Source organism: Mastomys coucha, unplaced genomic scaffold, assembly GCF_008632895.1.
Source record: "Mastomys coucha isolate ucsf_1 unplaced genomic scaffold, UCSF_Mcou_1 pScaffold12, whole genome shotgun sequence".
In the NCBI taxonomy this organism is placed as follows: Eukaryota; Metazoa; Chordata; class Mammalia; order Rodentia; family Muridae; genus Mastomys; species Mastomys coucha.
Genome location: NW_022196894.1, coordinates 55,137,970 through 55,162,876, shown reverse-complemented (window position 1 = coordinate 55,162,876; position 24,907 = coordinate 55,137,970). Strand labels below are relative to the sequence as shown.

The 24,907-nt window shown below is 39.7% G+C and overlaps 2 protein-coding genes across 5 annotated transcripts in view; one reads left to right on the top strand and one right to left on the bottom strand.

Moving 5' to 3' along the window:
• Positions 1-3,203: 3,203 nt before the first annotated feature.
• The window catches only part of Filip1l (filamin A interacting protein 1 like), a 245,065-nt gene continuing 223,361 nt past the window's right edge, over positions 3,204-24,907 (bottom strand). For 2 of the 3 annotated variants that reach the window (XM_031364147.1, XM_031364150.1), the window contains one exon: positions 3,204-4,106. In XM_031364147.1, the coding sequence (XP_031220007.1) occupies positions 3,207-4,106 (900 nt within the window). In that variant the 3' untranslated portion in view covers positions 3,204-3,206. Of the gene's footprint in view, positions 4,107-8,507; positions 13,331-24,907 lie in introns of those variants that run through there. The other variant, XM_031364148.1, reaches the window with a different exon arrangement.
• Cmss1 (cms1 ribosomal small subunit homolog) overlaps positions 3,742-24,907 on the top strand; it is a 302,226-nt gene continuing 281,060 nt past the window's right edge. Inside the window, exon 1 of one of the 2 annotated variants that reach the window (XM_031364152.1) lies at positions 3,742-3,951. The gene's annotated coding sequence lies outside the window, so the exon portion shown is untranslated. Of the gene's footprint in view, positions 3,952-5,397; positions 5,422-24,907 lie in introns of those variants that run through there. The other variant, XM_031364154.1, reaches the window with a different exon arrangement.

Here is a 24,907-nt window from a genome sequence, read left to right as displayed (position 1 = left end):
GTCCCATGTTCCATGCAAGTCACCCCTAACCTAAGAACAACACTGGCCAGCACCAGCCTCAGTAGACATGCTCAAATTCTGTCTGGCCGGGAGTGGCAGGATTTCCTACATCCATAGTTACATTCTTCTTTCAAGAAGGCTCCGTCTTCTAATTGTGCCACTTCATATGCCAAGCATATACAAACCATCATAGGCATAAATTTAGAGAATGAAAACTGAAAAATAAAATCCAACAATGTGTTATGTTCAGATTGCTTAATACACACAGTGCTTATAGGTGTTCATGGGACACGTTATTTGTTTCTTACTACTTTTATTGTGTATGTAGTTCAAACACTTAGGCAATATCAAGGTCCATCCTGGGCTTTCCCGATTTTATTAATAGTGTTCACATTATAGGAAGCCATACTCTATATAAGCCCCCCGTTTTTGTATTTATTATGGGTGTCCTAGCTGCGGTTAATATTTCTTACTGGGAGCAAAATGTCCTTGTGACCACAGGTATCCAGGGAAAACAGAATTATTAATCATGCCTGGGCATTTCCTCAATCAATAGGGGAGATATAATAACCGAATTCCCTCCAGAAAGCTGAGAGTGGATATTGTTAATAACATATGTTAATAATGGTGGACCATTTGCTAACTCTGGAGGCAGACCTCACCCACCTTTTGCAATATAGGCAGACCTCACCTGTTTCCCAGAATGATTATCATAGACTCCACCTTCCTAGACCACTATCTTTAGCTTCTAGAGTTAATAGAACCCATCCTTAGAGATAATGCCATGTGTACTATATGATGTACTGCTGACCTTTAAGCTACCTTGATCAGAGACCACTGCTGCATCATTTTCCCTGTCCAATCACATTAGGGCAGTGACAGGCCTGCGATTGGACAGGAATAGAGAGGTGGATCTAGAGTTGGTGGAGGGAAAAGGTCAGGAGCAGGAGGAGAGAGGTCGTCATCATGGAGGCAGACGATGAGTACAAGTCAGACCCCATGTAGTTATACAACCAAGCAAAGGTTTTTACAAAATAGATGAATCGTGTTAGAATATTGTCTTTATTATTTCTACCGAAATTATTGTATTGGCATCTTGTTATTGTGATATTATTATATAAATCTGATTGGATATTAAGGCCTTAAGAGTCATGCTTTACTTACCAGGTCTTAGGCGCTATTTAGATGAATGATTGTGAGGGTGTGTAAAGAGTCACAAGTGAGCGGGATATTGTAAATAGCTAGGAGAGAATAGCAAGAGCCCGCCGGGACATGGTGATGCCTGGGATAGCACTGGCTCAAGAATGTGACCCGGTGGAGAAGTTTGTGGGGTGGATTCATTTTTTAAATATTCCCTCAACAGATCACATTAAATTCATCCTCACAGTCATGGTCACAACCACTTTGTAAAGGAGTGTCTAAGTAGTCACACCTTAAGCTTTATTGTGCACCTGGAATTGTAGTGATTGTCTCCTGGAAGCCTAGAATGAGAATTGTTGTTGCCTGAGAACTTTTTCAAAAATTGTACTATGTTTTAAACATGCTGACAATGAACCACCATGCACTAGGCTTCCTGAAGTCTGAGTCATGTTGATGAAGTCCATCTGAACAGAATTTTCAATCTTATCTCTTCATGGGTTTGCTTCTCTGCCTGGACACCTACAGAGTTCCCCTCAATAGGTGTGATGAAATACTTTGACAAGATCAACTTAAGGAGGATAGGCTTTATTTGTCTTATCCTTCCATAGGATTGTTCATCACTAAAGGAAGTCAGGAAAGAGTCATACAGGGCAGGAACTGGGAGCCAGGAGGTGATGCAGAAGCCATGGTGGGGTGCTGCTTACAGGCTTGCTTGTCATGTTTTGCTCAGCTTGTTTTCTTATAGAACCCAGGACTACCAGCCCAGAGATGGCACTACCCACAATGGGCTGGGCCATCCCCTATCAATCACTAATTAAGAGGATGGTCTAAAGGCTCATCTATAGCCCAATCTTATGGAGGAGGCATTTCCTCAATCAAGGTTCCCTCCTCCTTATTGGGTGACTATAGCTTGAATCAAGCTGACAATAAAACTAACCAACACAGTATGCCAACCTCAACCAGTGTCAACCCTTATTTTCTTTCACAACAGTAGGCGCCAATCTCTTCACACTGTGGCATCCATAGGAAATCCTGACATTTGTACAATGTCAAGTACACAAGTGAGGGAAGGTTATTTCAACCCGAGGCAACAGGACAAGAGGCTGTGCTGGTTCCAAAGATGGAGAATCACTATCTTACCCATGCTACAGGGAAGCTCTGATCAAATCTATCATCTGTTCTGAACAGTAACATCAACACAACTTGCCCTAAACAACCATGCTATCATGTCCTTCCACTGTAATAGTAGTATTCAGACTTCTTTGTATGGCACTTTAGATTTAGGAACAGAACTGGTAGAGCTCTCAGCAGTCATCTCATTCATTTACTTTGTGTTATAGACCCCTACGACCAATAAGGTTAAAAGCTTATCCAAAACAACAGGCCAGCTTTTTCACTAAGGAACTGATTTTTTAAAATTACACTCATACTGCCTGATATGCATTGACAAGCTAAAGTTCAAGTGACTTGTCTTCTATGAAGGTTGCCCAGTTCAAACTCCTGAGAAGTGAACCATTCATACCTAAACTCTAACAGTATTTAATCATATGCTATACAGAAAAAGGGCTCAGGTAAAGTTCCAGTAGTTGTTTCAGCCTTAGCTGAAATAGTAAATACATCAAGTATGAATGTATAGATGTACCATACTAAAGCCACTCTTTCTTTCTGGTTAGTTTACTTTATTTTGTCTAAAGCGTACTACTATAAAAATAACTTAAGAACATGGGTACAAACAACCAAATGGCTGCATTTGGCCTGTGGTCTTCCTGGTTTCTTAATACCTGTTGTCAGGCAGATGGCTGATGGAGCTGACAGAAAAAAAAAAAAGTACGGTTGAATAAAACAATTATTATCATAATCATCATCACCCTCTTCCTCCTCCTCCTCCTTATTATAAACAGGCTCTCTCTGCAGAGCCTTTGGTGTCCTGGAGCTCCCCTGTAGACTAGGGTGGCTTTCAACTCAAGCGATCCTCTGCTTCCTCTGCTTCCCCGGGTGCTGTAATTTAAGGCGTACACCACCGCGCCAGGCCCCAAGTTCTATTCGTGTTCCAAGAGTCGTGGTACTTAATGGGATATATCACAATCCCAGTCCTCTAAAGAGAATATCAAAACCTGATTAAGTATTTTAAATAGAGAAGTGCTATGTTTCAGGTCTCCAGAGCATTCGTCCCTCTTAAGTTGTAGAAAAAGAGCAGAGTTCACATGTACAAAGAAGTTCTGACATTCGTCGTCAGAAATTCTCAGGTGCGTTTCTAAGGACGAACTGCACAGGCGCTGTAACGCCAGAACACTGACAACCAAGTGAAAACACATCCACGTGCTCGGCTCTCCTCCCGCGGTGCAAGTTCTTTGAAATTGAACAGAGAAAAGTCGTCTTAGCATCAGTTCTTGCACTTTCGACATCGGGTTTTCGGCCATAAACCAAAACAAAACACTTAAAGATATTAAAAGAAATGACCCAAACCGAAGATAACCTTCGGCTTGTATGTTTTGGCTCGATAGAGCATTTATTTGGTGTTTCTCGGTCGATCTTGACCGCCTGAGTCTGTGTGGAAACGGCGACACCATGGGCTTCCGCAACCGGAGGGGCGTGGTGTCTGTGACGTCATCTCCAGGGGGCCAGGCGACGGAGTTCCTTGGTTTTTCCGGGTGTAGCGTTGCTAACGCCGGCTCAGAAGCAGAGCCCAGCAGTGCAGCCGGCCGCTTGGCTTTCATCTGGTTATCAGCTCGCGTTCTGGTTTCACGGGGATGGCAGACGATCTGGGAGACGAGTGGTGGGAGAACCAGCCGCCAGCCGCCAGCAGACCAGGTAAGCGCTCGCTCGCCTCCCACGTTCCTCCTCCCCTGGTCGATTCTCGCCTCAGCTGCCTTGCCCGCGTGTAGCAGTCGCGGCGGTCTACCCGGTGGTGGGGCATGGAGCCGAGGGAGCACCAGGCGGCGCTGGGACTGGCGAGGGACAATATCCTGTCACACATGAAACGAGAGTGACTCCGTCGTCGTCTGCCAGTCTGAAAGGGCTTCTTCCTACGCTCTGATTTTCTGTATCTTTTAGTTTTTTTTTTTGAGACTAGATACACCATTTTTTGTACAGGGGCAGTTTGGCGTAGAAGTGGTTGGTTACCAGTAATCCCTGAACTAGGTTCAGATTGGGAATTCAAATCACAGACTGATACTCTGACACGTTCTCCTTTCTCCTCACGTGTAAAAGAGTAATTCTGTCCAAAAAATTGTGAAGATGAAATGAAGGTAATTTAAAGTTGTATAGCACAACACAATTTTGGCGTGTAGTATATGTACAAAATATTAATGTAGTGTGTTCTTTATCACATATAAGGAATTGGTGTTCATTAACATACATGTTCATTTAGCTGGTTTGTTTCTGAAACAAAACTAGAATTATGGTAAAACAGTTCTAACAGGTTTTATTATGGTATGCTATGTGTACCCATTCTGGGTGCAGTAGGCATTTTTTTTTCAAGTAAAGTAGCATTAAGTAACTCCCGCAGAGTGGCCTTGAACATTTCAAGTCCCATAAGACTTAACATGGCAATAGCTACTCCTATTGTTACTGTCTCAAGTCACCCTCCAAGGATCCAAGGTCCACCTATCCGTAGTTTTTGATGATATGGTCAGTGTCAGATTTCCATTTATTTTGACCTCAGAGCCGTCACATGGTAATAAACACCAATGGAGTTCACAGGTTGAGGCGATTTCTCAGTGTGAAGCTGAAAGTTACAGCATGGATTTTGTGACTTAAGGGGAAAAGAATAGTACACTGCCAGTGGCGAGTGGGAGTCTGGATCCCAGGGCTGAGACTAGACTAGGGATATAGAATAACTGTAGGGATGACAGAAGGAGGAAACTAAACGTAAGGTAAAAATAAAGAAGACTAACTTGGCCTTGGGAATCTATAGCTATCAGTGTCCATATGATTTGAGGAGTTTTTCCTCAAATGATTTAGTAGCTCACTCTGCGTCTTAGATGCCCCCTCTCACCATACATGTAAGAAGAAAACAGGAACGATCAGAAATATCAGGAGTCAGTGGGTAGGAATGCCCGTTTTCACTTGTTGACCTTTTACTATGATCTGAATTCCAAAGTTCCCCTGCCTCATCCTACCTATTGTTGTCATGTATTGTTTTGGTTGCTTTATGAGTGCTAGATTATTATTTCGTCTTTGTAAGTGTACAGAGTAGTAGTTATTTTATCCCTTGTATACAGGAGGAGACAGAAGCACTGAGATCTAAGAGATGAGCTTGGGATTTTCCTGCTGAGTGAGGTAGCTTTCCTTCACCATCAGGTGATCTGATGTCAGTCCATGCTCTTTCTACTGTGTTTTTCTTGATAACTATTATGACTAAAGATAAGAATCCCATCCCTAAGCAAACTCATTATTGATTTTAAAAGGTACATGATCTATACACATTATCATCAAACTCTGGCAGTTGATTCAGTCTGATTTTGTTCAGAACTAAATAAGCAGTTTTAACCGTAGGCTTTATCTTTTTGTCAGTAATTGAGATGTAATCCTAATATGTGATTTACTTTCAAATTCAAACATCTGGATGGCTTCTAAAGTATTCAGTATTTAATAGGAATATTGTTGTAAACCTGCCTTTCTCTACACTTCCATGTGTCAGTCCCCACAACCCATCAGTCTCACACAAGCTTGGTAGGATATTTAATGTGTTAGAATAGCGGCTTGTGTCTGGACACAGCACACTAGGCCCAAACAGTTCCACGTGTAAGAGGTTTTATTGGGAGAGAGAGACGGGGAGGTGGCAGAAAGAGAAGAGGGGGAGAGGGAGAGATGGAGAGGCATTCCCCATATATATATATATAATATATATATATATATAATATATATATACACACAAACATATATATGTATATATATACACATACATATATACATATATATACACACATATATATACACACATATATATATGTGTGTGTGTGTATATGTATATATATATACACTCTACACTTCCATGTATATGTGTATATATATATATACACACACACATACATGGTGATGTGGTGGTCACAGGTAAAGGTGGGAGGTGAGCCCGATGGATTCTGGGAATATGATGGCTGTTGCCTTGGCAACAGGTCTATCAGCCCTGCCTATGTGGGTTTCAGAGGCCCTGATGCCAACAATATTGCTATGTTTCTTTGCTTCCCTTACTTCTCACATCTCCAGGGTCCTGTTGTATCTCCCTCCACAAGGTTTCCTGAGTCTTTCTTTGCATTTTGCTCTGTTGACATATATGTTGTTCTAACTTGTATTAACCACTGTAGTAAGCTCAAAATAGAGGTCTCAGCATCAATATTTGCCCCTCAGCTCCTAGAGAATTCAGATCATAAACTTGGTTAAATCTTTACAGCTTTCTCAGCACACAGCAAATCTCATTACCATGGCTGATTATTTTCCAAATCACTAGTCCACACTGCTTTATCCTGGCTCAGCAATACTGGTCCTCACTTACCCTATTGCTCAACAGGCTCCATTCCTTTTGTCTCAGGTTCTTGTAGTAGCTGTGCCTTGCTGTCCTTCTGATTGTAGTAACTAGCTGTTAACGTAGGAACTCAGTTCAGACCTTTGTTAAGCATAAGAGAGGAAATAAAAGGTCTTCCACATTTACTAATGGGTATTTTTTTCATGAAACTCATGGATACCTAGCAACATTATAGTAGGAAATGTCTGTATGACTTGCAGAATCATCACCTCCCTGAGAGGCTGCTCCTGGTTAGCCTAGAATAGTGCTTGGGTGCACTTCTGATTGTTGGCAGGTCATTTAGCACTGGCTGCTGCTTGCCTTATTAAATCACTGTCTCCGGGCACTGGGATTGTAAGCTCCATATGGGCAGAGCTTAGGTTTTCCTCATCCTTCGCTTTATCCTTGAGGCTCAGAGCAGTGATTTTTTTGGTAGGAGGCATTCATTCAGTCTCTATTAGCAAACTGTTACTATTTCATAGCTTTATCTTGACTGGAGACCTTATGCCTCTGAAGATAATTACTTTCATGGAAGAGTTGTCAAAGTCCTGTACTTTACAATAGTGTCTAATTAATCTTTATTAACTTTATCATTTTTTTTTTTTAAATTTTAAGATGGGGTTTTACTTTGTAGCCCAGACTGCTGGTCTGAACTTTGAAGTCTTCCTGTTCTGGTCTCTTGAGTGCTAGCACTTGTTTTTGTTTTTTTGTTTTGTTTTTTCGAGACAGGGTTTCTCTGTGTAGCCCTGGCTGTCCTGGAACTCACTCTGTAGACCAGGCTGGCCTTGAACTCAGAAATCCGCCTGCCTCTGCCTCCCAAGTGCTGGGATTAAAGGTGTGCGCCACCACCGCCCGGCTTGAGTGTTAGAACTTTAAGTACTTATTATCATGCTTAACTGGATTCAGTGTTATAAGTGTCATAAAGGAATAAATAGATGCCTGACTCTTAATGGAGGCTGTAACTCATGCAGGCAACAGTGTCTATAGCCTAGAGTGAATGCCCAATTCTTTTTGTGATTGCAGAGGGAAGCATTGTAGGTATTGTTCAAATCATGTTGCTTTATTGATATTAAATTTCCTCTGGAATAACTTGATCAGGGGGCACTGAGGATCTTTGAGTGAATAGGTTGTTTGTCTTGTTTACCTTTTCCACCAAAGTTAGACTTGTGTATAATTTAATGTACAGGCATTATACACCACTGAGAAGCATCATCTGTGCTGTAGGAGTCAAGCTTGGAATATTTCCTGTAGATGTTGGCAGTACTCATAGAGAACCAAATCAGAGCATGATGTTTTCAAGATTATTTATTGAGGTCAGCCCAAATGTTGACACAGAATTAGAGAGAGAAAAACACCATCAGTTTACATTATTGGATATATGTATTGGTATGCTTAGTAAAGATCCAAATAACATGACTGAATGTTTAAGGGCAATATTCAGGATGAATAAACAAAAGAGGAAGAAAAGAAAAAGGCTACATTGCCAGTCACAGTCTGTACTTGAAAACCGCTAGATAGACTGTCAATTACCCTAGGAAATTTGATAGAATTCCCTCAATTCTTACAAATATTAAATGAATGATTCTTGACAACAGTTTATGAAAACTTGAAAGTACAGATGTACATTTCTTCCTCCAAATCCCACATACATTTCCTGCTATAATTTTGAGAGGTATCCATGAGTTTCATGAAAAAATACCCCTAACAAATATGTAAGACCTTTCATTTCCTCTTGTGTTTAACAGTAATACATATCATTATTTTGTACTGTAAATCCTTTAACATTTTGCATTGGTTTTGGCTTTGTCTTGAGAAAGGATCTCACTGTCTAGGTTGGTCTTGAATTAGATTTTTCCTGCTTCAGCTTGCCCATTGCTGGGATTATAGTCATGGAGCACCTTACCCCACCTTTGACCTGTTGATGATCTAACAATCTGTCATTGAGTACTTAGATGTTATACAATTTCTAAACATTTTACAAACATCTTGAAATGTAGTTTCTCATTTTCATCAGCTTTTATAGAATGCTAGACTGAATTCTTGAGCTGCAAGTGTTTCTTTGAGAAATTAGGTGATGGTAGTGTGGTTAACCGTCTTGTTCCTGAGTTCCTTGCTCGTGTAGTTCATACTGCCCAGTGCTTAGCAGCCCTCTTTCCTTGTATGTTTTTATTTACTCAATAGGACTCTACTCCTATTAGTACTAAAGCTTTACAGATCCAATTGTCACGTTTTAACTACTCAGCTTTGAAATTTTAGTGTAGAAGTTGATATAGACAATCAATATATAAACAAATGAATGTAACTATGCTCTATGTATATATGAATGCAACTTTGTGAGTTTTATGTAGTTTTCTTGCCAAAATAGTTTTATTTTCATTTCTATCAACATATATAGTTATCACAATTTTTTTTAAATATATATTTTTTTATATGAGTACACTGTAGCTGTTTTCAGATATACCAGAGTAGGGCATCAGATACCCATTACAGATGGTTGTGAGCCACCATGTGGTGCTGGGAATTGAACTAAGGACCTCTGGAAGAGCAGTCAGTGCTCTTAACCGCTGAGCTATCTCTCCAGCCCATCACAATTATTCTTAACCTGCTTGTCAAGTAAGATGAGCTATTAGGCCAAACTCTGGCCTATTTAACTTGCAGATGCTGCCCCACTCAAATGCAGGCCTTCAGCTATATGTTTCTTTGGAAGGAGTTTGAAATATAACTCAGAGAAAACTGTTTTTTATTAGTTACCCAAGTATTTGGTCCACAGTTCTCTTAGATACTAGACCAATTACATTCCAGTTAAAATCAGATAATATGATTTCAAAAAGTTAAGAGAAGTATTACAGAAGTCACCAGAGCTGAATAAACAGAACAAGTAGGACTCTAACATAAAATTGTCAGTTTTTAGGAGTTTCATTATTTCCATTCACTGGGAATTTTATCTATTTCTTAAAATTTAATTACGGTTACTCTAGAGTTTTAGAACAGTCTCCATTTAGGATTTAAAAAATTCTGACCATTTCTTTTTTTTTTTTCTTTCTTTCTTTCTTTTTTTTTAATTCTGACCATTTCACATGTGTATATGGTGTGCTTTGTCCATGTCCACTTCACCCTCGTTACATTGCCATCTCAACTCCCTTCCACTCCTGTTAAAACACATTCTTCTCAGTGAGCTGCCCTCCCACTTTCACATAGGGTAGCTCCTTCTATTTCTCATTGTTTTTTAACCCATCAAAATGGCCAAATTTCTTCAGAAGTGGCAGTGCTGGGGTGGCAGGATTCTGTTTCAGTTGCTTTGTATGTCAAACACTATGTTGTTGAAATCCAAGTCATGCTCAGTTCTTAGTTGCATTGTGTGTTATGCCCAAGATTTGTCTTGGAGTGAGCCTGTGCTGTAATTGGTAATTCTTTTGTTAAAATGGAACATTTTATAAGACTTGTCTTAATGAGAGAACTTGATTACTATTTGAAAGTGAGTTTGTGCTGGTGATCATAGAAATGTCCATAATTATTTTAGTGTAACAATTAATGTAAATATAAATACATGCAACAATATAGCAGATGTTTTTCTTTAGTCTAAATAGTTTCCCAATAATGACACAAAGAGACCAAGATTTATTTAATCAGGCTTTACTGCAGTACCTGGGCAGTCATTAATCTATTTTAATCTTCTAAGCTAATCTGGCTACCTCCCTGCCAAAAAGCCTTGAGATACTTGCATTTTAGTACTGGTCTGGCTTTAGATGTATTTTCCTATAATCTATCCTCTTGCCCTTCTCCTGGCTCAATCTGTTTTATCTTCTTTTTCTCCTCCTCCCCTGGCTGGCGGAAGTCCCGTCTTATTTTCTCTTCTGGCTGAGCAGCTTTTATTGACAAGGAAGAGCATAAATGGTAAGCATTGTCAACACAAAGTTGAGACAGTAAACTTTTGAGATAAGCATTACAATGCTGTGTGCAAATTGAAAGGGCATGAAGGCAGAGAAGGTATCATTTAAGTAACACAGGATAATCTTTACACAACACACAAAAACAGTATTGTGTCCTTTTGTTTTTTGTTTTTTTTTTGTTTTTTTTAACTTGCTCATGTCATCTTGACATAAAACTTATTTTGGAGTATTCCGGCATGGTAGAAAATGTTCAAAACTTCAATGTACAATGTACTTTGTGTTACTTTTCAAGGTAAAACTTTCCTGGGTACTTTTTTTTTTATACTATTGGTAGTATAAAATATGTTAATATTTTAACATATAGCATAGTATGGTATATGTTAATTTTTTTTAAAAAATTGTAGTCTATATTGTTTTTATGTGTATGGATGTTTTGCCTGTATATTTGTTCATCATGTGTGCATTGCCCATGGAGGCTGAAGAGGGTGTCAGAGTATCCTGGAACTGGAGTTACAGATGGTTATGAGCTGCCACGTGGGTGCTGGGAATCCTCCGGAAGAATAACCAGTGCTCTTTAACTGTTAAACTACCTCTCCAGTTTACTATTTCATGGTGTGTGTGTGTGTGTGTGTGTGTGTATGTTTCTGGGAATTGAACCCGTGGCCTTGTCAATGCTAGGCAAATGTTCTTTCTCTACCAAAGCTGTAGCCTCAGACCTGTTTTTTAGTGTAGGTTCTGGAGAGACTGGCCTCACACTCATGATCCTCCTGCCTCCGTTTGAGAGTAAGAGGATTATAGACACATGCCCAGCTTGTTTTATGCTTCCTTCTGATCTCTTTGATTTTCACTCTAGGGATTCCAATATTTTATCTTTCATTAGCATAATGAATGGTACCCAGGCATAACCATTTTTCCCCTTCCCTACCTTACTTCACTGCTGTCTTTTCACCTGTGTCTTGATTGAATCACCTTTCTCTAGCTCTTTGTTCATCCCGAATTTGCTTGAGATGTACTATCCCAGGCATGCTGCTGCGCATGTGTCTTGCTTTTGGTGTCAGAGCTTCTTCACCTTCATTTGTAGTAGTCTCTTTATTCACTTCCTGCTTTCTTTTAACCTTGACTTTTCTCTTTTCCTCCCATAACTTTTTGGTCCTCCCACAGTCTCCCTCTGCTACTTGTCTGATGCCGTGCACCATTCCTCCTTAGCTTGTATAGCAGTGCTGCCCAACCTCCTCCTCTCCCTCTCTCCATCCCTCTTCTTTTTAAATGGCCCCTGGGGTGTTATATACTGGCACCAATGTAGGCATTGAAACAGATTAGCTGGGTATAGAGAATGTCAGTTCCTTTGCTTCTGCTCGGGGGTTCATTTTAGAATGCTAGCTGAAGTGTAGTGCTCAACCAGCAGGATTTCTTCCAGGCCCATGCCTCTAGTGTTCAGTCATGAGTCAAAGAAATCATTGACACCCCTCAAACCCTGAGGATTTGTGAAGTTGTGAAATGTGCTTAGTCAAAAATGTCTCATTTTAAAACTGTCATTGTGCCGCTGTGTCCACACTGACTCCTTTCTCTTGACTCAGTGACACAACTTTGAGTGAGATAAAAAAGTGACTATATGTTATGCCAAGGTTCTGTATGCATCCTGTGGTGACTGAATGCAGTATTCTGTTACTGTCATCCTCCTGGGCTTCTGGTCTAAAGCTTTTGTTGAAGCTACTAAATTTTTTGTATAACATTGAGGGAAGGAATGTGAGTAAAGATGCCATATGAGATGATAACTTATTGCTCTTTTTTTTTTAAGTACCCAGAACAATGATTTATATTTTCCTCCAAAGTCTTAGTAGTAGTGACCATTGGTTCTCCTATGCTCTGACTACTATAGAAAGCCACAATGCTAATCTAGAGACTTTTCTTACATCCAAGCAATATGATTCCATGACTTCATCTTTTTACAGAAATAGGAGAGGGGACTAAATGCTAGCAGTCAAGTATGCACACATCAATGGTTATTGGGTAGGCCATACCAAGCACATAATCAGTTATTACTGATTTTGTTGTTTCTTCCTGCTTATAGCTAAGAATTTCATTTCTTTCTTATAGTCATACAGAAATGATGGTTTTTAGACCTTAAACTTTGATTTTAATTGTTAATGCCATATTGGTGGAACTCATTCTACTTTCATGAAGTAAGTTAGAAATTCTTGCTAGTACATTTTCTTAGGCAGTGTGATTATGTGGTAAAGTTCTATAGAATGAAGGATCACTTCTTTCTCCCACAAAGCTCTTGAGCTGTAGTAGAGTCCAGTCTTGTCTTCGGCTGATGCTACAGTCCAGCCTTGAGTTAGGTTAAACTCGTGTCATGGGGACTCGAGTGGCTTGCAGGAGTGATCTAGTGTGTATATATGTTCACGCAGAGTTGAAAATTGTATATGTGCTGTTCCTTTGAGCATGCCTTTTACCAGGTCCGTCAACCTGTGAGCCCTAGGATAGCTTGCTGCTTCGCTATCTCCTTGGCAGATGGCTATTCTTCTCTGGCCTTCCATGGTGGTGATTGGAGCTTACCATCTATTTCTGGAGATGAATCTTCCTAGAGACTATGTAGGTTTACTTACCTTTTCCCTTTTATGTGGAGGAAAGTGTTAGAGGTGACAGTTCTTATGATGTGTAATTTCTCGCAGTCATTTTGATGACTAGACTTATCCACAGGTCCCAAGGGTGTTTTGGTGGAAAGTCTACTGAAGTCTGTAGCTTTGGGTTTAGGGATCCTTGTTGGAATTCTCTGCTTGCATACTCCCTTGATCTTGCATCAGACAACAGCAACAACAACAAAGACAAAAGGCAGTTATTGGTACATTTAGAAGAAACTTGTCATGTTTTCAAGACATGTAGTTAGTGTGGGGTGTTTGACTTTGAAAGCACTAGGTTCTGGGGATCTGTCGGATTTAAGATAGTTTGAGGGAAGATATTTCAGGAAACTCTTTCTGCAAACTCATTATGTGAACGTGCTCCTAATCATAGTGTATAAACACAGCCCAGTTCTTCCTGCTGATCAGTATTGCTCATCTACCATGACGTGCTTTGTCCACATTCTTGCCTCTCAGACAGGCAGGTGTTTGTTGTTTATTTTAAATAATAATAATAACAACAACGACAACAACAGTGTCCAAATGAAGGAAGGAACAACTTGGCACTGTGTATCAAGTACCTTAAAGTTCATCCCTGTGACTTAGTCATTATTTTTTATTTTTATTTTTTAAGTTAGAGACCTTTTCTAGGAAATAACTAGAGGTATGGGTAAAGGTAGTTATTCTTGCATTAATTAGAATGAAAAAGTAGACATAGATAACAAATTCTTAATAATGAGGGTATAGTAAATGAATTATATAGAAGCACTGTGCTGTCATTACACAGTGATGCCTTTGAAGTTATAGGGAATGCTTCTACAGACATTTTAAGAAACTGGATTTAAGACATGCACACTTAATATTTATGTGTGAAGTAAAAGAACTACAGATTGGCTTGCTTCTCTGAAACACTGGGGATCGGAAGTATTTTGAATGTCTGAATTTTGGGGACTTAATCTCCATATACACAGTGAGATCCACTTCTAACCACAAAAGCCATATATATTTCACATCTATCTATCTATCTATCTATATTACACAAATAGAATGAATATAATTTTATACATTAGTTTTGGTGTAACTGTATTGATCACTACATGTCATGTAAGATCAGGTACGGAATTGTCCACTTAGGACATTATCATGGTTAAGAAATTAGACTTAGAATGTTCAGTTTCAGGTTAGGGATGCAGAATCTGTAGATCAGGGGTTCTCAACCGTTCTAATGCTGCCTCCCCTCAATACAGTGCCTCGTGCTGTGATGACCTTCATTTCTGTTGTTACTTCATAAGTGCAATTTTGCTACTCTTATGAGTCACAATATAAATATCTGACTGCAGATGGTCTTAGGTGACCTCTGTGAAAGGGTTGTTCCACACCTAAAGGAATTGAGACCCACAGGTTGAGATCCGCTGCTGCAGATGAACACGCATCTATGATATTAGTGGTCTGTTCAGCTTAGTGGTATTGTCAGTGCTCTTTGTTATTCTCAACACTTTCTAAAAGCATACAATTACAAGATGCTATACTAAACTGCTAAGACATGAAAAAGGAAAATTCTCAGTGATAAGGACATTTCTATGACTGCCATCCCAAGCGTCTAACCGTGAACAGTTGAAGCTTTAGTTGAAGTCTGTTTCAGCCTTCCCAGAATAGTTTTCTGAAGTTTCCTGTAACTTAGTGTCCAGAGTCCTTAGTGAGGGGTCATTTAAGTTGTTTTGTTTACCATATATAGAATCCACATCTTTAATAAGTTCTCGGGGGTTATTTGTCTGATGCAGGTAAGGGTAGCACACCACTCCTACAGAGAACAGCTGCTGTAGCTGAAGCTACTCTACATAGGTACAAATGCTTTCTTTCACTGGGAACTCGGATCTGCCACGGTAGGGCAAACTTAGCCCCATCAGAGTCCAGAGTGCCTTGGCTCAGTGGTCACCTGGCAGGATGTTCATCAGATCCTTTCTGATTAAAGTGTATAGCAAGCCCAGATACTGTTAGAGCTGAGGATGGGATCCAGTTGTCTGGGAGTAGGTGCATTTCATGAGCCCCACAGGTCTCTGTCTGAAGCACCCACCTAACATCAAACATGGTGATGGTGGGGCTCATCAGTAGTATTGGTGAGGAAGAATAACTTAGAGCTTAAGAACAGTCAAAAGTTGAGCTTTATCGGCTGATTTCACTGCACAGTCTTTACCTCTAGATGGCAGCAGAGACTAGTTGTTTTATTAGGACAACCCCAAATGTCATTCTTGCAACTGTGTTGGGGCAGAGAATCTTTTTTTTTTTTTTTCTTCCTCGTTGTATGGATTTTATACTTGGACTTGTTTCTGTAAATGAAATATGGAAAATGTGTCATCCCTTGGATCATTTTTATAGAATGTTACGTCAAATAGCTCCAAGAAATTTTCTTTCCAAATTTGGAGTACATATTGCAAGAGAAGATTCATGGCATGTGGCTCTTTTAAGACCACACAGTGACTGTTCTACTTGAAGGCTCCTGGATTTCATCAGAAAGCAGATGTCCAGGAGGGAATTAAGCAAGTTGGAAAGTTCATTCATGGAAGAAGAAGATTTTTTTTTAATTATTTAATCTTCAACTCAGCATGAAAGGTGTTGTTTGGAATGGATAACAAGTCTGAAGGATGATAAGCTCAGTGAAGAAAAGCTCTGCTTAGGAAGCTATAGAGAAGTATACTTAAGAAGTAAATTCATTAAATTCTCAGAGAATTAGCTTGTCTTGTCCGCTGCTTCTTAAAAAGAAATGTAGCAATCTGTAGACTCCCGGCTTGCCACACTTAGATAGTTGTGAGTCTGAGTGACCCAAGAACTGCAGGTGCATGTGATGTTTTCAGTTTGGTTCAGTCTGGGTCTCTAGCCGCTTCCCTTAAGAATCCTGTTTTGTTGGGCTGGAGAGATGGCTCAGCGGCTAAGAGCACTGACTGCTCTTCTGAAGGTCCTGAGTTCAAATCCTAGAAACCACATGGTGGCTCACAACCATCTGTAATGGGATTGGATGCCCTCTTCTGGGGTGTCTTAAGACAGCTACAGTGTACTTACATATAATAAAATAAATCTTTAAAAAAAATAAGAATCCTGTTTTGCTTTCTTCACAGAAAACAAGCATTGGTGCATAGTAGAGCTGCAGACTGTGGGGGTGCTGCTGGTGTTAGCAGATCCTGGGAAGATAGCTGGAGTCGGGATGTTTCTCTTTCTCTCAAGGAAATTAGTGTTTAAGTGCTTTGAACTTTTTGGTGATGTATTGGCAACATATTGTGTGAGAAGGCAGTGTTCCTTCAGTAGCAGGCTTGGTTCCAGGAACTGCAAGCGGCCCTTTATCGTGCAGGTAGCTATAGATACTGAGGGCACTTGTAAGGACTTCAGGTCTGACTGCCCATAGGAGGTGGGAGAGGAATTCCGAGCTTCTTTTTTTCCCTAGAACCCAGCTTCCTTCGGTATGCTTGGTCAGCACTGTGTGTTTTCGAGGTGACTGGTTTGTTTTTAAGTTACTTTTAGTTTTAGTGTTTGTTAGGAGTGCACGTATTTGTATGTGCGCTCCTAACTACTACATGTAGTGATGAAGAGAAGGAAATGCTGAACCAGGAAAAAGTGCCCTTGGAAAACCACTGCCTTCATTCTCTTGTCTCATATTGTTTGGCAAATCATCACTAATTTGTGGGTGGCGGGGAAGGGTAGAAATAACAGATAATAAATCTCCCACATAGCCCAAATTGTCATATGCTACTTATTTTAGTCTCTTGATTTCCTTAGAACTTACTATTATTCAATGAAACTTTGCCTCTTAAAGTTTTAGTTTTATATGGCAAGGGGCCCTTCATAGGGAGACCATATAGCTTGGTTACCTCATTTCCATTAACTTCCTGTGAAAGAACATTTGTTTTTAAACAATGCCCCAGCACTGTGCTTTATACTGAAGAGTTGTTAAGTTTCTGAGGTGAGGGATAAATTGGTACCTTTGTTCCATAATGTAATGTGGGTTTTGGTTGGACGTAGTCACTTCCAGTCCCTCTTTTTGTGATAATTACATGTGGGCACAAGGGGTATTCCAAGAATAAGCATTGAAATACAGTTTTCAAATCTTTCCTAACCGAATTGCTTACACTTTGTGCCAAACGCAGTATTATATTTAGAAATATGGTGGTAAAATAAACTATACTAACCTTGACTAACCATCTTCAGTGTTTATCTTGTTATTCATTTCTTTTTTTTTTGTCTCTGTTTTCTTTTATTTACATATTTATGTTTTTGTTTTTATTTGTGACAAAATGTCACTGATAGCCCTGGTTGGCCTGGAACTAGCTCAGTAGACCAGACTGGTTTTAAACTCAAAGAGATCCACTTGCCTCTACCTCCGTAGTGCTGGTATTAAAGGCATGTAGGTATGCTCCATTACCAACTTCTTTTTTCCTTTATCTTTTTTCTTTTAAATGTGTGAGAGTTTTGTATACATATATGTGTGTGCTTGTATGGTTCACTCAGGGGTAAAAAGAAAGCATCAGATTCTCAGAAACTAGAATTATGTGGTTGTGACCCTCTTTGTAGGTGCTGGCAGGTGAATTTGGGTCCTCTACAAGTGCTCTTAGCCACTGGGGTATCCCTCCCTCTAGCTCCTTTTTTCCTTTTGATACCCTTTCATTTCCCGTTTGAATTTCCTTATTTGCATCCTTTATATTAATTTTCAATACTTTTCCCCGCCCCTTGATCTGAGTTTCACATCATTTAAAAGCTGTGGTTTAGTTACTAGAGCCCAAATCATTGAGTGAAACAGACTTGTCTCTGTACTCTAGTTTTGGTATCAACTTCTTTTTGTTCCTGAGCATTTGACCCATGCAGACTTCATGTCCTGGTTTACATTGTTGTTGTTGTCAACTTCACACATGCTGGAGTTATCTAAGAAAAGGAACCTTAATTGAGAAAAATGCCTCCATTCAGAATGCCTATGGATAAATCTGTAGGGCATTTTCTTAGTTAGCGATTGTGTGAGTGCTACTAGACCCTGGGCAGGTGTATCAGAAAGCAACCCGAGCAAGCCACTGAGGAGGAGCAAGCCACTGGCAAGTAGCAGTCCTCTGTGGCCTGTGCTTCAGCTCCTGCTCTGAGCTCTTGCTGTGACTTCTCTCAGTGATGCAGTTGTAAGCTGAAATAAATCTTTTCCTCCTCAAGTTGCTTTTGGCCATGGTGTTTTATCACAGCAGTAGAAACCTAAATTACCTGTAATCTTCATCTGGGGATTTACTTGCAAGTCTTCTTTGGGAAATAGAGATATAATATAGGGTGCCCCTTAATATAGCCAAAGTGCCAGCTAAGTATTAGTTGTTAAAATTGTCATTATCTTTGTCTTTTTCCTTATTTCTGTTCAAAAAGTACTTATTTCTGGTTATAATCTCATATCTTTGCTTTATTTTTTGTCTTTCCCTGATTTATCCTCTTGTTCTCTCAAATCTACCCTTATTTGTTGGAGGTACTGTTTCTAAATGGGAGTTATGGAAACTGGATAATTAGTGCCCATAACTGGGCTTTATTTCTCATCACCTTTGGCCCAGAAAAATGCTTCTTTGTACATGTTCTTTCCTTACAATGGCACTTTGTTTTGTTACTGTGAACCTTTTATAGCCTCATGTGAAGGCATTCCCTATTCTTTCCTGTCTTTTCATAAATGCATCTGTGCCCTCTGGTCTGTAAAGTCCAGGTGTGTTGTTAGCCATGGGAACTTTGTGTAGCACTTCCTATGGGCAATATTTAAATTTTGAATAATGAATAGTTATTCAATGGTTCTTAAAGTTCCTTTTTTCTAACAATGCCCAGGGAGCTGTAGTGATGCAGATCCTCTGTTGGGTTTCCTGAGACTAGAAACCTGAGGAGTTCTAGGTGTTTCTGAACAAAGTAGGCAGTGACTGTGCTGTGAGAAACATGGATATCTGAACAAACTCACAGCTGGTTCTCGCCTTTGAGATTGTGTTTAGGAGAAGTAACTGACAAGGTAAGCATGAATGCTGTGCTGAAGCTACAGTGCTTAGAAGGGTTTTTGGAAATGTACATGCAGATTGAAAAACAGAAGGAGGTTTGCAAAGGAAATGTACTTGAGGAAAAAGAAGAAATAGAATATGAAGAGCAAAGGCAGAAGAACCCAGTATGAGAAACAAAGGTGCAGGCAAAGAAGGCCAAAGTGTATGCAGGAGGAGCTTTTAGGAGCATTATACTGAGATTGAAGGGTGTGGTCAGTGTCAGGGAGGATGAGGCAGCACAGCAAGCAGACCTCATTAGGAGGTTGGAGCAGCTGTTATCTGGGCACCGATGGAAGTACTAGTCCTTGATTCAAGGCTAAAGAATTGCAATGATCTGAGTGGTTTTTGAGGTGAAAGTTGATTTAGAAAGATGAGGATTATTTGTAGAGTAACTCTGCTAAAGTACTGTCTGTACTAAGGTTTAGACTAAGGGAATAGTAGCAGGGATTGGAAGTGGTGGGGCAGAGAAAGAAAGAGTGGAAAATAGCTAACTAGGCTGTGATCTTGGGGGACAGAAGTTGCTAGATATTGAACCTGGGTGATGAGGAAGAAGGAGGACTAGAAAGAACCCCTTAAGGGAGGCAGTGCGATTGGTGTGTGTGTGTGTGTGTGTGTGTGTGTGTGTGTGTGTGTGTGTGTGTAATTGTTAGCTTTGAAGTTTTGGGGGGTTTTAATAGAGAACCCTGGTACAGAAATCATCATTCAAATGTGTAGGCAAAAATACATAATTTCTCACCACACCCTTTGCTCCCTCTTTCTATTGTTAAGTACTTCTACATACATCCCTTTCCTAGAATTACAAATGATTTTTTGAGGAGCCCTACTTGTGTCTGAATCTTTTCTACAAGTCTGTACAACTTTATTGATAATTAACTAGTCCTGAAAAGACCTTAAAAAGCATTCTTCTCATTACTTGAATACTGTGCTGTGATTGAACCATTATCCACACACTGATTGGCCTGCAGGAAAGGAAATCCTGCCCTCTCTGCCAGCGACCTTTCTGGCCACCCTAGCCATTGTGTCTGGACCAAGCAGACAGATTACATAAACTTGGAGTCTGGGGAGACCTGCCATTTCTTGGCACTAAACTATGCAGTGAGGACAGGATGTCCCCCTCAAAGCAGATTTCCTTCCTCACTCATTGGCTGTCTGAGAAAAGCCTGGAATGTGGCCATAGTTGATAGGTTTTACAAAAAGGTAAACAAAAGCAAACAGACAAACAGACAAGTAACTGTCCATTGTTTCCCTAGTGTTCTTATTACTTTCGTGGAAGCTAAAAATCAGCAGTCACAGAGGCATTAACTTCTTCCAAAGTTTATGGAGTAAATTTTTATTATTCTAATACTCACAGAAGAGTTTTAGATGAAGTAAGTGGACTGCTTATGAATATGCTGTAAGAGAAGTCCTCAGCATGATTGCTACCCTGCACATGACTTCCTCCATTACCCCCTAAAGGAGGGTCATGTCCTGAATATGTTCGAAGTTTTTAGATAACTTCTCTTTGACCTAAAACTTGTTTGTTCTTAGGTGCAGAAGTAGAGGATACAATATAGTTAGACAAAATGTCATCAAAAGACAAAATAGAAAAGGAAGTACCTTGCTTTTTTTTTTTCTTTTTTTACCTCTTTCCTCTTTAAAAAGGGAGAAAACAAACCTACCAATAGAAAGAAATTCTTGAGGAATTATTTCGAGTTGTTTAAAGGGTGGTTGTGTTGAAAAGGGGCTGTTAATTGTTATGAGAGTGCACGGGACACCAAATTAGAAACAGAATTTAATGTTGATAGAATTGGACCATAACACTTTCCCTGAGCTGGGGAAGTAAACAGTTTTTGTTTGTTTTTTTGTTTTTGTTTTTTTTCGGGAGCATTAGTTTTTTCTTAGCAAGATATGAGACTATTTGACGAGTAGATTTCCTAGGAAAAACTTCTAGGCTTCTGTAAAGGCATTAAAAGTGGACTAAGTTGACGAGGCTTTTCTTTATGGATGAGACCTTGAACCTTAATGGTTGTTTCCATTTCCAACAGAAGTCTTTTCTGGCCTTGGGACAGCCACCTACTTCTAAATTCCAGTGTTCGGGTTATAATGCTTCTCCTATGGATCATGTTCTCTCTTTTGATTGCCGTATTTGAAGCTTATATAATTCTATTATATAATAATTACATTAATTCTCTACACCAATTGATGGCCCATCCAAAGCTCATTCTTCATTTGTGTACTTTGTGTATTTGTGCATTTGTGTACTTTGCTTGCAGAATCATGCTTTAGGGTGATGGACACTGAGATAGCCTTGTGTTATTCTTAATGATAACTTGAGAGGTCACGCAGTCTTTCTCTGCCCTATAGGACATGCAGTCCTCCCACGCCCGCTATTTGTGTGGGTCTTGACTTTTCACACTCACTGGCTATTGGCCTAACAGTAGCTTTAGGATTCAGGAAAAGTTGAAGGAAAAAGTAACTCACTATTGTCTGTAGTGATCATTGAATGTTTTATAAGAAATGAACTCTGGGCAAGACCTCTCGGGGTAGATTGTTTCAACTGATGAGAATTGTGACCATTATCCATATAGTACAATGGTGGGTGAGCTCTTCCTGTGTGTAAGTGCATTCTGAGGATGTTGGTTGAAATGGCATCTGGGGTAATGTTAGGCAAACATGTCTGTCACCATAGGTAATAGAATACAGCTTATACCTACTGCTTTCCCTTGCATTGAAGTAGTTGTGATGGAGAGAAACTAGGACAGTGAGAGGCATGGCTTCACCATGTCAGTTTTGTCACATACTAATAAAAAACCAAGAAAGTCTGTTTTAGTTTATCTCTAAGATTGACGGAATCTCCCCCCCACACACTTTGGGGTTGTCCCAAAATGAAATATTTTATAAAGGATTCATTTCCTCTTAGCTCTCCCTCACTCCCCCATTATGTGGCTTGATTAGCTCGAAGCCTTCTGTGGAGACACAGCGCTTCCTGTCACTGTATTCAAGGCCTGTTGCACTCCAACTGGTCTGTACCCTTCCTGAGAACCAGTTCTGCTGCACTACTTATTGCACTTGAACAGTGGATGTTGTCTCGCCTGCATGCTCCATGTCTGCCAAGAGGGCCTCTCCTAGAAGCATCCCTTTGTCTTCTGTGTCCTGGGCCACCTCACCTTCTCAGCCCTGTTCATTTCTTGCCTATTCCTCAAATCTAACCCTAAGCCCCAGCCCTCCAGAACCTTTAGTGCTTAATGTCTGTTTCTACAGCAGAGCTGACTTACAGAGTTTCGTCCTTTAAATGTAATGGTTTCCAGAGAAGCCCTCTACACACATTTAACTATGCTAGAAATATTTCTTGTTTCGTATGGCATCTAATGAATAAAAGCCAGAGGGTCCTAAACATCCTGTGATGGCAAAGGACAATCCCTGCCATTGTCCTCAACAGAGAATTATTAGACCCATGCTGCCATTAGTCCAGAGGTTGAGTACTTCTTCATTTGGTGGCTTGGGGCTTATATGGTGTAAGGTCATAGACTCTTAGGGAAAGAAACCATCTACTAGGTCTCATGTGCTAGTGAGAGAAGTTGCCCAGTAGACTCTCTATATGTCAACATTATTCCTAATAGAATTTTGAAAGGTTATAGAAGTGTGACAACTCTCACAGATAATCCATTCATTTTCAGAAGTTAGAGCCACACATGATTTTAAAATCTTAATCTCTCTTTTCACAAAAGTTAAAAGACCCTTACCATTCACTGACAAAAGGCATGAACTAGAATTTGTTTCTTCTACTGGAGTACCTCTAGAGTACCCTCTTCCTAGTCGTTCCACTTACTTATTCTTTACAAAGCCTCTTAGTTCAGTGCAGTCCCCCTCCATCTCCAGTTTATTGGAAGTATTATATAATTTTCTACTTGTAAGTGTTGTGTGGCACTTATTCTTGTTCCATTTCCTTAGTAAATTATCAAGGTTTGAGTCTTATAATACAGTATTGACTAGGATCCACACGGTATGTTTATTTGTCATGATTAGTGGGTTAAGATCACTTGTATCCATGTAATGCAAGTGAGGGAAGAAAAGATACCACACGTGAAGACATTGTGTGTTGCTGACTCACATGAGTAACTTGTCTGTTAGCAAACCCACCTGTACCTATTCAGAGAATGTAGGTTCTGTGAGTCTTTAAGGCCTATGTTAATACATTGTGGTTTTACTTAAACATGACTAGCCTATATAAAAATATAACTAAACAGTCTAGGTGTGCTGGCACATGCCTGTAACCCCAGTACTTAAGAGTGGAAGCAAGAAGAGCAGTTCGAGGCCACCCTCAGCTATTAATGCACAGTGTGTTTTAGGCCAGATATGAAACCCTGTCTCAACAAGCAAACAAAACAACACTCGGCCTGTACCACCAGGTCCAGGGTTATTTCACGACTCCTCAGGTAATCATGCAGAATAATTTGCTAAGAACTCTTCCCTCCTTCACCTTCCAATTTGAGTAATTGAACAGAAGTTTTAAAATGAGGCTGTAAGTAAAGAGAATTTCCCTGACATGGCTGACTGATGCCCAAAGTTATCCAGGAGTACATTATTATGACAGCCTGTTGCCTGATGAGATGTCAACAAATTTGTAAATTCTGTCCTAGGAACAGTGTTAATTCAATGTCAGATTATTACAGTACTCAGAGGTGTTGTTAGGCAGTTCTCTCAGTGGCCTCTCAGGGGTCTTTAGGATGCCTGCTTCTCTGATGTATTTGACCACACAGAAGTACTTAGCTTTGGTAGTTCAAAGGGTCTCTCAGAAAGGAAAGGGCTTGGTGTTTAATCAAAATAAAAATCAATTTAACAAAGCTTTTGTTTTTGGGAAGATTAATAGTAAATCACTTGTCTGTCTTGTGTTTGCTGGGCTTTGTTTCTTCAGACTGCACTCTCAAGTGTGTGTTCTGGACCCAGGAAGTGGAGGGATAAATTCAGGACTTGGGATTTGGGGAAGAAATAGCTTGTTGGTGTTGGGTCATCTGCCACAGCTCACTTAAAGATTTAATTATCAATACTTTACTAGTTATGAAACTGGGAACATTCCCACCTAATAAATACTAAACCTCATTTTTTATTACAGCCTCTAGAGGGCAAACTAGTCTTACTTCCTGGGACAGGTATAAAATAATCCAAGAGTAGGGGGAAAACTTGCCAGTAGCAATACACAGATTTCTATAGCTGTGAAATTACAACTTCAGGCTGCAAATCAAGCAGAGGATTTATTAGAATGTAGCTTAGGATAGAGTCTTCCTTTTAGTGATGCCAATTTGATACCATTTGGGGATGGGGAGGTGGGGTGGGGAAAATATTAACATTAGGAGAATCTCATAAAGATGTTTTGGGTTTAACTTAGTTACACACAGATGGTAAGAAGGTTGCTGTGGTTGGGTAAAGTACTAAGGTGGCAGAGATTGCCTTGAGTTCGATCTCTAACACCACTAATGCTACACGGAGAAAAGAAAAGAAAAAAGCACATTTGATTCTTCTATTTTTGTTATATGTGTTTCATTCAATTATATTTTCTCTTGGCATTTCATAAGAATGTAGAAACAACAGAAATTAATGTAAATGAAGCAAATAAAGTTCTTTCATGTAATATGTTTAAAGGCCTACTTTATGTATATTCAGTATGAAAGAAGCTATAAAATGTTTTCAATTATTGAGTTATTTGAATAAATAAAAACATCATAGAATCTTTGGATTATAAGGGTTTGAAAA